We start from the raw sequence: 12,740 nt of genomic DNA on the forward strand, positions 1-12,740 counted from the left end.
TCCTCCACCCTGCATCCCCTCTCTGCTGTCTCCTCCACCCTGCTTCCCCTCTCTGCCGTCTCCTCCAGCAGGACGCTCTCTGCCTGACAGTCTCACTTCCCCGACAGGCTCAAGAAAAAAGCAGACACACGTTACTATAAAGATGATTTATTTATAGTACAAATGCAAAACAGCGAAGACTAAAGATTACAAAAGATTATGTAAATCCCTGAAAACCCTTGTTACAAAATCCCTTTTCCACAGTATGCTTTTCTATGATTAAGTACACCCCCACATTCATAGAATGAAACAGAGATATTCCTGAAACTAAACCTCATGTTACTGAATTATGAGCAATACATTTAATTTTGGGATTAACCAGAGTTATGCCTCATAGTCATCATGACTCATACACATCAGGTTCAATATAAGAACGGAAATACCATGCAGTCCAGTAAATCCATCATGACGAGCCGGACCAGACCCCATTGTGCCTTAGATGTGTGTTGGTGTGTTGGAGTGTGTGTGTCTTCACTTGACCTCAAAGCCCAGCAGTATTAGTGTCTGCTTCAGAGCAGTCTCCTCCACGAACCTGGCATCTATGTTCTCCTGCTCCTCAAAAGGGTTCAGAGCTGTAACACACACACACACACAGTTAGCAAGAGCACACAGTCTACCACAGCAGACACACAAACCCAGAGTTCCCACACACAGGTTTGTAGAAGCCTGTACCTTCCTCCTCCAGAGCAGCCAGAGTGTTGGTCAGGTAGGTGAGAGGCAGGAAGTCAGGTCTGAACCCAGGCCTGCCTCTGTCCATGAACTGGGATCTCTGGAAGACAGAGGAAGCTGAGGTTCATCCGCATCAAGGGGAGAAAAAACAACAACTCCCGTCTGACGACCCGGCAGAAAGTAGAAACGGAAATCAAGCGCACCCGTTAGGTAAATCAAGCAGCCCCCCCCCCAGTTGGGTTACCTTGGTGTTGGCTTGTTTCTTCAGCAGGCTGCTCACGTAGCCCCGGGAGATGCAGGCGGAGCTAACTGGGTGGTCCCACAGATGGCAGATTCTCTGCTCCATCGGCTAGAAGCAGGGAACCAGAAGACGGTTAGGTGTGTGGGACCGCATGGGGTTCGAACCTCCAATCACCCGCTCTCGATTGCCCGCTGAACTGAGGGTTTGGTATGACCTCCGAGTGGGTCAGTATCTTTCTCTGTGCAGCTCCCAGACAAGAGCTCCCAGGCCACCTGAGGTAAGAGATGTCTCCGCTAATGAGACGCATCCAGAGCAGGAATGAGTCTGCTGTTTCTGTTGTACCTGGTCCACTTCCTCTCCCGGCAGGAAAGCAACCCTACACGCCCCCTGATTGGCCCAGGCCCGCCCGAGAGACACAAAACATCCACATTCCAGGGCCGGCCTCCTGCCGCCGGAGACCCAACAACACACAATCTGTTGATCAGCGCAGGCCTGAAGGCCTGAGCTAACCCTGAAGGCCGGGGGTATTGACCTGGTCCCTGGTCTGGGAGGGGCTCTCCTCGTGAAGGACTGCCTAGAGGGGAGAGGGGTCTGGAGCAGCACCTGGAGAGCTTTGGGTCAGAGACACAGCGTGGGGTGAGAGAGAGAGAGAGCTCGTGGTAGTTTACCTCAGGGAGACGCTTGAGAATGCTGAACTTGAGCTGCTCGTTGGAATGACTGTTGTCTAGATCTGGGGGGAGAAAATTGAAGGGGGATCACTTTGAGGACACGACTTCCCCATCACTTCTCCTACGCATGTCTTACTTCAAGGACTTTCAACATCCCTTATCACACGGCTTTGATTAAAAACAATCCTATTGTGTACTTTGAATGGGCTTTCATCTACCAAGATAGTTCTGTTTATGTCTGAGGAAGAGATCTGTACACAGAACAGCTCTCCCAGGCACACAGAGGACAGATGGAAAGTAGAGGCAGACAGTTTTGAGCAGTATGAAAACCAAGTTGCGTACATTTGGAAGTTAAAATAGCAATTACTCGACAAGGTCTTGAGCAAACATTTGTGTTATCTGTAAGAATATCCAGGTTACATCCGGACGGGTGTGGTTGTGCGCTTGTATCAGAGAGGACTCGAGTGACGGGTGCTTGCTATTCTACAGGCATGTATTAATCTGTCTGGAAACACATTGTAAACATGACAGGGTGCAGCATTATCACAAAGAAATCCCCAGTTGCCTCCCTGGCCATATACAGTATATTTTATTAGCATGGCCGTCACTGTAGCTGCACCTGTGCAAACTGGGCCCTCATAAAGCCAACATGAGGCAGGGTGTCTTCTATTCCCCCAGTTTCTATCTAGGAAGCTCTGGTTATTAATCAGGTGGAGTCTGCTGTGCGTGTATGAATGTCCTAGTGCCCTAGGCAACCAGAATGACCTTGGTTGTAGACATCCCTATCTTACCTGTGCTATGCTTTACACCTGAAGTGAGGAAGTTATAGGTACAAGATAAATCTGTCTGAACGAAAACGCTGCCCTGGTCGCTGTGGAAAAGTACAGTCAGTGAGTGTGTGTGTGTGTGAGGCAGCCTCACCTGTCATGAGGCACGATACGAAGGTCTCAGTGAGCTGTAGCAGACCCTGGTCTACGTACTGCAGGAACATGTGACGAGGAAGACAACGCACCCCTAACACTGCCAACAGAGTGTGATACCCTGCACACACACAACCACAAGTACACAACCACACACACAACCACAAGTACACAACCACACACACAGACTATAATTAGTTGTCCTCAGCTTAAAGACTGGTCCACTGAGGCTTAATAAATGTGTTATGTTTGGGGATGGAGGGGGAATGGGGGAACAGGGAGTGTACTCAGCCCAACCTCTGAGAGTGTGTGTGTGTGTGTGTATCTCTCACCAGGAGGGAGAGGTAGACATAGACTCTTGGTAGCCTCCAGGATCCGACACATCACGTGAAACACTGTCCACTCTGCAGGACTGCCTGGCTTTTTCCTGGAGCGCACACATACACACACACGTGAACACACACACACACGTGAACACATACACACACGTGAACACACACACACGTGAACACATACGGCATGACTGGAAGGGTTACTCACATTAACTCAATATCCATGGGGGGGGGGGTTAAATTTGCACGCATGAACACACGCAGATACATCCGTGTCGATGTGTTCATGTCGACACACAAGGAGTTAGACTGACAAACCCTGACGCACCTGAATCAGGTACTTACAAGCACATCACACACGGGGCCAGTCTGTACTTCAGCCACACGGACTCCAGCATGTATCTGATCAGCTCCAACTACACACACACACACACACACAAACAGACATTGGCCATGTATGAATACCCACTTCCCTTTCCTCTCTGCTCTACAAAAACAGGAAGTGTCACTGTCCCAGTAATTTCCTTGTCACACCCCATTACTGGAAAATCCTCACACACGAGCGATATACACACAAGCCTTCTTTACGCACCCTTCTCACTCTCCCACACACACTGACACATGCACATTACACACACATGATAACATTCCCCTTGTCCTCAGAACAGCTCCATGACTAGTTGAGATATTTTCCACACGAGGAAAGAAAGTGGTGTTCCTTTGTTAAGTAACGTGAGGTAAACAAAAATAACAAGATAAAGATGACCAGCGACTGTAGTTGCTGATGACAGATGATCTTGGGTTAGTTAACAGCAGGAGAACAGCTAACCAGCTTCGCCACGTAGTTCACCACCAGTAAATCGATCCTCTTTTTCCCCAGTCGAGGCAGGTGTCTAATCAGGTGCTCTTTCAACTTGTCCACCATCTGCAGTGCAGAACAGGAAAGAACATGGAGTTTCTCCTTGTGTCTGTTTAGCATCAGCAGTCACATTAGGTTCACCTTAATGCAAGCTCTGCTATTCCCACTGCCCCAGATTCTCAGGTAAGAGTAAGGAGAGGAGAGGGAGGAAGGGGGAGAGAGGGAGGAGGGGGGAGGAGGGGGAGAGGGAGGAAGGGGGAGAGAGGGAGGAAGGGGGAGAGAGGGAGGAGGGAGAAGGGGGGAGAGAGGGAGGAAGGGGGAGAGAGGGAGGAGGGGGGAGAGAGGGAGGGGGAGGAAGGGGGAGAGAGGGAGGGGGAGGAAGGGGGAGAGAGGGAGGAAGGGGAGAGAGAGGGAGGAGTGTGACCTGCAGATTGAACTCCCCTGCTGAGACAAGGATCTAAAATAGACCTATACTGCTGCCTGAGACCAAGGGGAGTTCCGCTTTTATAACAAGCGTGTACACTTGTGTGTGTATGTGGGTTCATATGTGCATGTGTACTGTGTGTGTGTGTACACTTGTGTGTGAGGGGGGAGTTAGAGTGTGTGTACTATGTGTGTGTGTGTACTGTGTGTGTGTGTGTTTTTCTACAGATCACTCACCTGGCCTATAAGCACCCTCTGCTGGTGGTCCTCCTCCTGAAACAGGGGAACCAGCTTCTTATCTGGAGGGGAGAGAAGAGCGAGGTGGAGAGTGAGTGGATGGGCTGTGTGTGTGTGTGTGTGTTTGTGCGTGTGTGTGTCTACTCCATGTGTGTGAGAGGAGAAACAGAGACAGAAAGAGAGAGGGATGGAGTGATGGATGAGGAAAAGGAGACAGAGACACATGTCGTTTCCAGGTCTTATGTAACCATATCGTTTTCCTATCCCCCCTCCTCTGCTCTCCCTCTGCACTGTCATGATTAATTGAGCACAAATGCAGGGGATCTAAAACACTAACATTCTCTGGTTGACTAAAGAATGTGACCCTGAAACTGGAGTCGGCAGGTTTCTGCTCTGGCGCATGGTTCATTTCCTGGTTTCTGTATCCAAGAACCAATCAGCTCACTCCTCTAACCTGGAACCAGATCTGTGGCCTTGTGGATTCTTGGAATGCTGATCGGCCTGTATAAAGACAGGTCTTTAAAGATCGCTCTTCTCTTTTCCCAGGGTCAGATTCATCCTAACAAGGCCCTAGCCATGGAGTCAACATTGGGGGGGACGAAATCTGCTACCTATCACTAATACTAGTATTTATAAAATGGCAATTTTAACGTTTATAAATGAAAATTATTCAATTTTGAATGATCATTTCCGGAGCAAAAGCGTGCATGGTTGTCTGTTGTACCGTAGCACATTTTTTCTTTATTTACCGGTACATTTTTATATCAATATATACATTGGGGACATTGGACATTTTGACCAGATTTAAATATTGGGGTGGGATGTGTCCCCCCCAATGTATATAATGATTATGGCCCTGCATCCTACAGTGTTCAGCAGCTGTATGGAGGAAGGCTGGATGAGAGCTACTCTTACCCCGACACCAGGTGTCCACCACAGACAGCACCCTGGAGGAGAGGACGAGACGAGGGCATCAGTGAAACAGTCCTGAAGGGCTTTCAGGAGAAACACCCTCTGCTCTGCCTCGCACGTCCCCCATCTCTAACAGCCGGTGTGCTGAGCAGGTGAGATGTGTTCGAGCGCAGCACTCTGACATCCTGAGATGTGTCCAACTTCTGACTAAGTTTTACTCAGTTCTAACAAGTTCAAGTCTGGTCAGTTCTAGCTGGAAGTACTTGACCCAGCTCGACTTTATTCTAGTAAGGTCAGATGTAGATCAGTTCTACTCTGTTGGGGTTCATTTCATTGTTATTTCGTGATACTCAGATCTCTGAACTTACTTTTTGGTGTTTTCCTCAATGTGACAGGCAGTGTGAGAGCCAGAAGCCCTCTTCTTCCCTGACTTCTGAAAAAGAAGGAAGGAGATGACTCATCAAATGACCAGGTCAGCAAGCCCACCCCCGAGCAGTCAGCGACGGGAGATGATCCGTACCTTCTGGGACGGCTGCGTGCTGACGGCCGCTTCTAGAGCCTGACAGACGGGCTCCCTCCCAGGTCCCGGGGCTGGAAAGGTCGAGTCCTGCTGCAGCTGCTGGGTTCTGAACCTGGGGCTGGGAACCGCCTCAAAGTACTGGATCCTCTCTGAGCTCCACTGCAGATCCTCCCAGTAGCCTGGCAGACTCCAGGAATGCTGCAGCACACACACACACACGTTCAAGTCTTTTATTGTCAGATGCACAGAACAACACAAGGTCAGACTGGCTCTGAAATTCTTAGGACAAGACAACGCAAAGCAACCTGGCATAACATTACATACAGGTACTCAGAACATAGATTACACCTATGATAACAGACTGGTAATGTAATGGACACTGGTAATGGAGTAATAAAGGTAACAGGTGTGTGTGTGTAGCTGGTGAGACGAGAGGAGTACTGACCTTCTTAGAGAACAAAGGCTCAGCATTTAGCTGTGTGCTGCACATCACTCCAGGTACCTTATCTAGACTGGCTGGCAGATCCTTAACACACACACACACACACACACGTCAGAGAGAGAGAGAGAGAGATATAGAAAGATAGAGAGACACAGACAGACAGATGGAGAGACACAGACAGAGAGATAGAGATAGAGATAGAGATAGAGATAGAGAGAGAGAGAGAGAGAGAGAGAGAGAGAGAGAGAGAGAGAGAGAGAGAGAGAGAGAGAGAGAGAGAGAGAGAGAGAGAGAGAGAGAGAGAGAGAGAGAGAGAGAGAGAGAGAGAGAGAGAGCGAAAGAGAGAGAGAGAGAGTTACCTTCTCCCCAGACACAGAGGTGTAGGGCAGGACCTTGTCCAGACTGAGAGACTTGTTGCACACGATGCGGTAGAGAGAGGCTGCGACCATGAACAGGAGCAAACACTGTATGAGACACACCACACATCCCTACTCTCAGGAAGTAACTATGCATCTCATTTCCTCTCACCCAGAACAAACTCCTGGATCTGATCAAAGGTGGGGAACGGCATGATGTTGTCACAGATCCAGTCTATGATCTTTGGAGAGAATTGAAAATGGTAAAGAACACAAAACTGTTTAGGATCTAACAAAGACCACATAAAAAAGCAACTAGAACAATACAGAGCTAGCGCCAACAGAGTTATCTAGGGTGATGTTTTCCCAGGAAGGCTGAAGCCTCTCTCTGTATATACTGAGTCACAGTCAGCCCTCCCTCCTAAAGAGACAGACATCCTTTCCTCATTATCTCTCTTTTCATGTAAATTAAAAGGGCTTCTGACGGTCAAAGTCTCTCTCCCCCCTCTCCCCCCTCCCGGTCTCACCCTCTGCTCCAGGGCAGGGTTGGGCCCCAGGTAGACCAGCAGGCAGTGCAGGACGGCCAGGCGCTGGTTGTCAGGCCGGCTGGGGCCTGGTGTTTGGAGGAGCTGGAGCAGGAACTCAGAGCTGATGTCCAGGGAGAACATTCTGCCTGCAGCCAGGTCCAACAGAGAGGTAGAGTCTGGGAGACAGAACACCACAGCGCCCTCTGCTGGCAGGCCCAGGTCTGACTCTGGACCTGCAAGCAACACACAAAAACACACAGACACACATTAAACACACACACACACAAAAGCACAGACACACAAATACATATTCTAGATATATTGAATGTAGCATATTGTGTTAACATGTAACGTTGTGTTTTACCTGACAGGAAGAGGCTGTGGCAGAGCGACTCCTGCTGTCTGCTGTTGATGCAATGCAGGAAGTGACCCGGCAGGTAAACCAGGATGTAGTAGCCTAGATACAGATCACAGCTGTTAGAACAACTCTTGCTGTTGTGTGTGTGTGTGTGTGTGTGTGTGTGTACTAACCCAGGGGGAGGAAGAGAGGATGGAGGTCTCTAGTGTGAGGAGAGATGTCACCATCTAGCGCTACAGTGAAAGTCTTACTGCAGCCTGAGAGAGAGAAAAAGGGAGTGAGAGAGAGAGAGAAACAAAGATAGAGACAAAGAGAGACAAAGGACAGTGTCTAGTTGAGGAAGACAGTACCAGTGATTTATTTGTGACGGGCCGCCACAAATGTATGAACTTTAACATGGCAAACAAATGATATATTGTAGAGCTGCGCAAAGCGAAGACTCGAATGTTTTCACGGGATGAACGGCTTTTTCAGAGAATTGACAGGAGAATCAATCCGGAGTTTACAAACGATTAGTATCATAATTCTCTGCACAAATGTGTCCAAAACTAAAACATTCAACTTAAATATAATAATATTCATAGTCAAATACATTCTGCAAATATAACAATATGAGTCCAACGTAACGTTTATATTACGTAAAGCTCCAAAAACTCTTTAGCGCTCAATTGCATAAGTCCCCACACTCACATCTAACCGATACTAGGACATAGGTTTGGGCTGAGCCCAAAATATTTACAACGTCTGTTTATGGTTCAGTACTACACCTGGGACCGAGCCTACAGTACCTTTATGAACCAGGACGATGGTGTAGCTGCAGCTGGCCTGATGTGGAGTGATCTGCTGGCTGTAGCATACACACATGCTGCCTGGAGGACACACATGGAGCGAGGGTTAGCAGCTAGCACTACCCTGTGTTCACTCACTACCACGCTCAGAAGCACCAGGTTCAGTCGGGTCATTCCAGTAATTCGGGAGTCAGGTGGCTGAGCGGTGAGGGAATCGGGCTAGTAATCTGAAGGTTGCCAGTTCGATTCCCGGTCATTCCAACTGACGTTGTGTCCTTGGGCAAGGCACTTCACCCTACTTGCCTAGGGTGGAATGTCCCTGTACTTACTGTAAGTCGCTCTGGATAAGAGCGTCTGCTAAATGACTAAATGTAAATGTAATGTAAATGTAAATTCTGTTGATTTGAAGGCGGGATTAGGATGTGGAGAAACACTAGACGCAGCATTAGAATTTAAGAGGAAAAATATGTCACTTCACAACACCATAGATTTGGTCTGCTTGTGTGATCAAAACAAGGAAAGATCTTTTGTGATTCCACTAATGTCAGGCTGAGTCAATCTGGTGCAAGAAAGATTTCGTATTGGGAATATAGTAGTAGTTCTGCCCTTATCCAGACATACAGTTCACCAATTATACACATGGAGCAACATACATTCTACATCAAAACGGATACTTACTCTCTGTTGAATTCATGTCCCATAATGCATAAAAAGAGACAAAAACAGTACAGTCTGAAAATGTTTTCAGGGTGAAGTGAATTAGAAATAGAGGCGTAGGTAAACCTAGCAGTTGTGGCAGGTTAGAAACCTGCCTATTGTGTTGGTGAAAACAGCCATCCTGATTGGATCACACTGTACAGGCTCCTCCTCCTGATAGTGGTCAAAGCCAAGGTTGATAAACCTGCAGAGTCAAGGGTCAACGATCAGGGGTCAACGAGCAGAGAGAATGTGTGTGTATAGATGTTTTCGCTCTCGAGCTGGCTGTTCTTACCTCAGGGAGGTGATGGGGTTGGAGGGCAGATCCAGAGCCAGCTCAAACTGTTACACAAACATATCTTACTATAAACAACTGGGGTTAAGTCGCTCTGGATAAGAGTGTCTGCTAAATGACTAAATGTTATTGACAATAATACTGTTCATATTAAAGTATCAATAGGCCGTGTCTGTTCTACCCTGGCTGGGGGTAGAACAGATCTGAGGGGGGGGGGGGGGTCTGAACAGATCTGGGGGGGTGGAGGTTAGGGGTAGAGTAGATCTGGAGGGGTGGAGGTTAGGGGTAGAACAGATCTGGAGGGGTGGAGGTTAGGGGTAGAACAGATCTGGGGGCGCAGGGGGGGCTGTATGGGTATGGGGTCTCACCACAGTCTCACAGTTGTGGTTAGGGTAAAACTGCACACACACCAACACCGCTTTGTCCTAATGGGAGAGAAGATAACAACATGCCTGTTAGCTAGTTTCGTGGACTAAATCAGTTTGCAGAACAGGTTGTAACCTTTAACTGAGAAAGACAAGTGTGTGAGTGTGTCCTACCTAGCAGGTGAGGTAGAAGTGTGTGTGTGTGTGTCCTACCTAGCAGGTGAGGTAGAAGTGGGTGTGTGTGTGTCCTACCCTGCAGGTGAGGTAGAAGTGGGTGTGTGTGTGTGTGTGTGTGTCCTACCTAGCAGGTGAGGTAGAAGTGGGTGTGTGTGTGTGTGTCCTACCCTGTAGGTGAGGTAGAACAGTCTCTGAGTGTGGGCGTCCCACTGGGTCCACATGAAGTCCTCTACTACTCTGTCCTTGGCCATGCGCTCGAAGTTACACATCACCTAGACAACCACCCAACAGCACAGCTGACTCAGGCCCCTCAGTGTACACACCTGAACCGACTGTGTTTTAAATATTCATTAAATATGTGCTTTTAACCCTTGTGTTATCTTGGGGTCGTTCTGACCCATCAGTCATTGTGACCCACCGTCGTATTGCGACAACTTTACCGCATACAAAAACAAAGTGAAGCATTTTCTTTTAACCGTTGGGCTGTCTCAGACCCCCTACATTGCGAAGGTTAAAAGAAAATTATTTTTATTTGTTTTTGTATTGGGTAAAATTGGGTAAACACAACGATGGTTCGTTATGAACCTTTGGGTCATGTGACCCGAAGGCAGCACGAGGGTTAATCACATGCACTTGTGTGGACAAAGCTTCAGTAGTTTGATTGGTTGATTGATCTCACCACTCTGTAGCCTTCCTGCTTGCTCAGCATCACATGGTACTGCTCCACATCTGCATGGCAACAAACAATAGACATTGTTAGAACAATAGCAAGATATATATACACTATAAATATATAGTATATGAAGGAAAAGAGTTGACTTCAAAACTAGGACTGCCCATTATAAAGTATTCTCCCAACAATTAGTTTAGCAGTTGGGGGCGTTGATAGAATGAATGAATAATATTGTTAATCTCGGTCATTCCTCTGAAACTCACATCCCTCATCAGCCAGGAGCAGAAGATGACTCTCCAGGACTGAGCTCCTGTTTGTCTCCGGATACAGGAACTAGAAACACACACACACACACACAATAATGTTCTAGCTACACAACAAGTACTTCACACAAATGAAGTTAGCAGTAAGCAGAATCTCAAGTATTTCGTTATTAGACTAGTCCCAGTGTTGTTGTCCTGAGCTGTGCTTGTCTCCAGGCGTGGTGGGATCTCACCTGCACTCTGATCTTACAGTCCACGGCCTTCAGCACCTTGGTGTTGTTTATGGGATGGATCTCTATCAGGAGGGTCAGGCATTTGGACACTAGGCGGGAACAGGTTGGAATGAGTAACTGCGAGGGCCCACGTTACTGCAGTGCGCGTGTGTGTGTGTGTGTGTATATGTGTGTGCGCGTGTGTGTGTATGTGTGTGTGTGTAAAGATACCTGGTTTGAGTCGTTCTTCAGCTCTCGTCCTCTGTACCAGACTGACAGCTGATGATGACAAAAGACACGCACGGTGGTCAGACCACAGGTGCTACTAATGCTTCTAGATGAGAGAGCTACACATAGAGTCATCTGCATCTCTGCGTGTCAGTCTGGTCTGTGGGTTCTGTTTCTATGATGTCTCACCGAGCAGTGTCTCCTCCTTGTTCAGGGAACAGCTGCTCACACACACCTGCTTGTCGAATTTGTAGAGGAGCTGTGAGGAGAGGCGAGAACAGGTGGTTACACACACACACACACAGACTAATTGAAACTCCATTTAATATCTTTTTCACACCCCAGTACACTTCAGACAGCATTACCTTATTGTGTTTGGTAGTGGGATCATATTTGCCAATCTGAGTCGTCCCTGTTGCTCCCTATAGGATTGGGCAAGAGAGAGAGAGAGAGAGAGAGAGAGAGGAGAGAGTTACCCAATGTCTGAGAAGGTATGTGTATGGATCACCGCCCATGCATCAAGACGACCGTATGGGGCATGTGAATGTGTCTGTCTGCAGAGACGACTTTCAGACCAGCTATGGTGCAGACCAAGCACACCTAGGACGCAGCACCTCTCTCTTTAATCCCCCATCCCCCACCTGGCACCTGCGTCACCTGGTCGGTCAATGTTTTAGCGGACAGTGGTGGAGGTGACATGTGTTATTAGTCCTGCTGCTCCAAGTGTCCTGCTCAGAACACTCAGAGCTCACAAAGGCGAGCGGTATTTTCCCACCGCTGTCCGCCAGTGAAGCGCTATGTGTGGAACGTCACGGTTGACCTGTTTAATTAAGGGTGTAATGACAAAGGAAGGAAGGAACGCCGCTTACTTTCCAGGAGTAAAGGACCCCTCCATCCCTTTCGATGTTGATGATCTGCGTGTCCACTGCTCTTGAGTACTCTGCAAAACAACAGTCACATTGGTGTTTATCTTTAGTAAAATGCACTATTTGGTTATGTCACACAACAAAGCTTGACACGGTCGTTAAATAAGACACTCCATACCCGACACAGTTCACCAGAACTTTATCAAGGTGGTACGGTAAATCAGATTGCCGAGCTGTGTCAAAGAAATGTCAACTTACCTTCTAATAGTCCCACAGAAGCTTCTTTTTTGAATATATTGGACACGACATCCTTCTGAAGATCGAACGTTGCACTTACATTCAGCATGAGTGGAGATTTAGCTTGCGGCGCGCCCCAACTTCCTTGTTTTTGAAGAATTGTACTAAACAGTGGATATTGTTCTTCAAGCAGCCACCGTTTTCATTGTCGAAACCAATACAGTTCATATAGTTCAACCAACAGGTAACATCCCACGTGACAGCTTGCTGTTAAACTGCATATTCCAGCAGACATCGTCATGTGAAAGTCGTAAACAATGTGACCGTCTTGAATTGTGCATTCCCAAAACAGACTGCAAACTTTGAGAAATGATTGTCATAGCCTGTTTCTTTGCATTCAGCCTGTCACTCAATTTCACACACCAACCGTGTTCTGC

At 47.8% G+C, this 12,740-nt stretch overlaps 1 protein-coding gene across 2 annotated transcripts; it reads right to left on the minus strand.

The window, feature by feature from the left end:
• Positions 1-482: 482 nt before the first annotated feature.
• On the minus strand, positions 483-12,740 carry gsap (gamma-secretase activating protein). 2 transcript variants are annotated; one of them, XM_067254870.1, is made up of 31 exons: positions 12,325-12,740; positions 12,070-12,140; positions 11,566-11,622; positions 11,390-11,459; positions 11,204-11,251; positions 10,994-11,082; positions 10,761-10,830; positions 10,504-10,553; positions 9,992-10,096; positions 9,651-9,707; positions 9,283-9,329; positions 9,100-9,192; positions 8,292-8,368; positions 7,677-7,760; positions 7,510-7,602; positions 7,146-7,378; positions 6,791-6,860; positions 6,622-6,701; positions 6,266-6,346; positions 5,821-6,018; positions 5,669-5,730; positions 5,304-5,335; positions 4,389-4,450; positions 3,699-3,794; positions 3,215-3,285; positions 2,870-2,964; positions 2,539-2,658; positions 1,618-1,679; positions 953-1,057; positions 712-808; positions 483-611 (listed from the first exon to the last, which is right to left on the minus strand). In XM_067254870.1, exons 1-31 carry the CDS (start codon positions 12,410-12,412, stop codon positions 511-513), a joined length of 2,664 nt encoding a protein of 887 aa, XP_067110971.1. In that variant the 5' UTR covers positions 12,413-12,740; the 3' UTR covers positions 483-510. The 2 variants fall into 2 exon arrangements, with proteins under 2 accessions (XP_067110971.1, XP_067110970.1); XM_067254869.1 differs by having other exon boundaries at positions 5,669-5,733.

This window comes from Osmerus mordax, chromosome 17 (assembly GCF_038355195.1).
Source record: "Osmerus mordax isolate fOsmMor3 chromosome 17, fOsmMor3.pri, whole genome shotgun sequence".
NCBI classification, from domain to species: domain Eukaryota; kingdom Metazoa; phylum Chordata; class Actinopteri; order Osmeriformes; family Osmeridae; genus Osmerus; species Osmerus mordax.

What these genes read in the sequence shown, in the direction of transcription:
- gsap (XM_067254869.1), bottom strand. Translation starts at nt 12,412, where the DNA reads ATGCTGAATGTAAGTGCAACGTTCGATCTTCAGAAGGATGTCGTGTCC. An exon ending in ACCCTGCCCTGGAGCAGAGG is followed by an intron (nt 6,861 to 7,145) that starts GTGAGACCGGGA and finishes TTCTCTCCAAAG; the next exon opens with ATCATAGACTGGATCTGTGA. An exon ending in ATGTCTACCTCTCCCTCCTG is followed by an intron (nt 2,659 to 2,869) that starts GTGAGAGATACA and finishes GTGTGTGTGCAG; the next exon opens with GGTATCACACTCTGTTGGCA.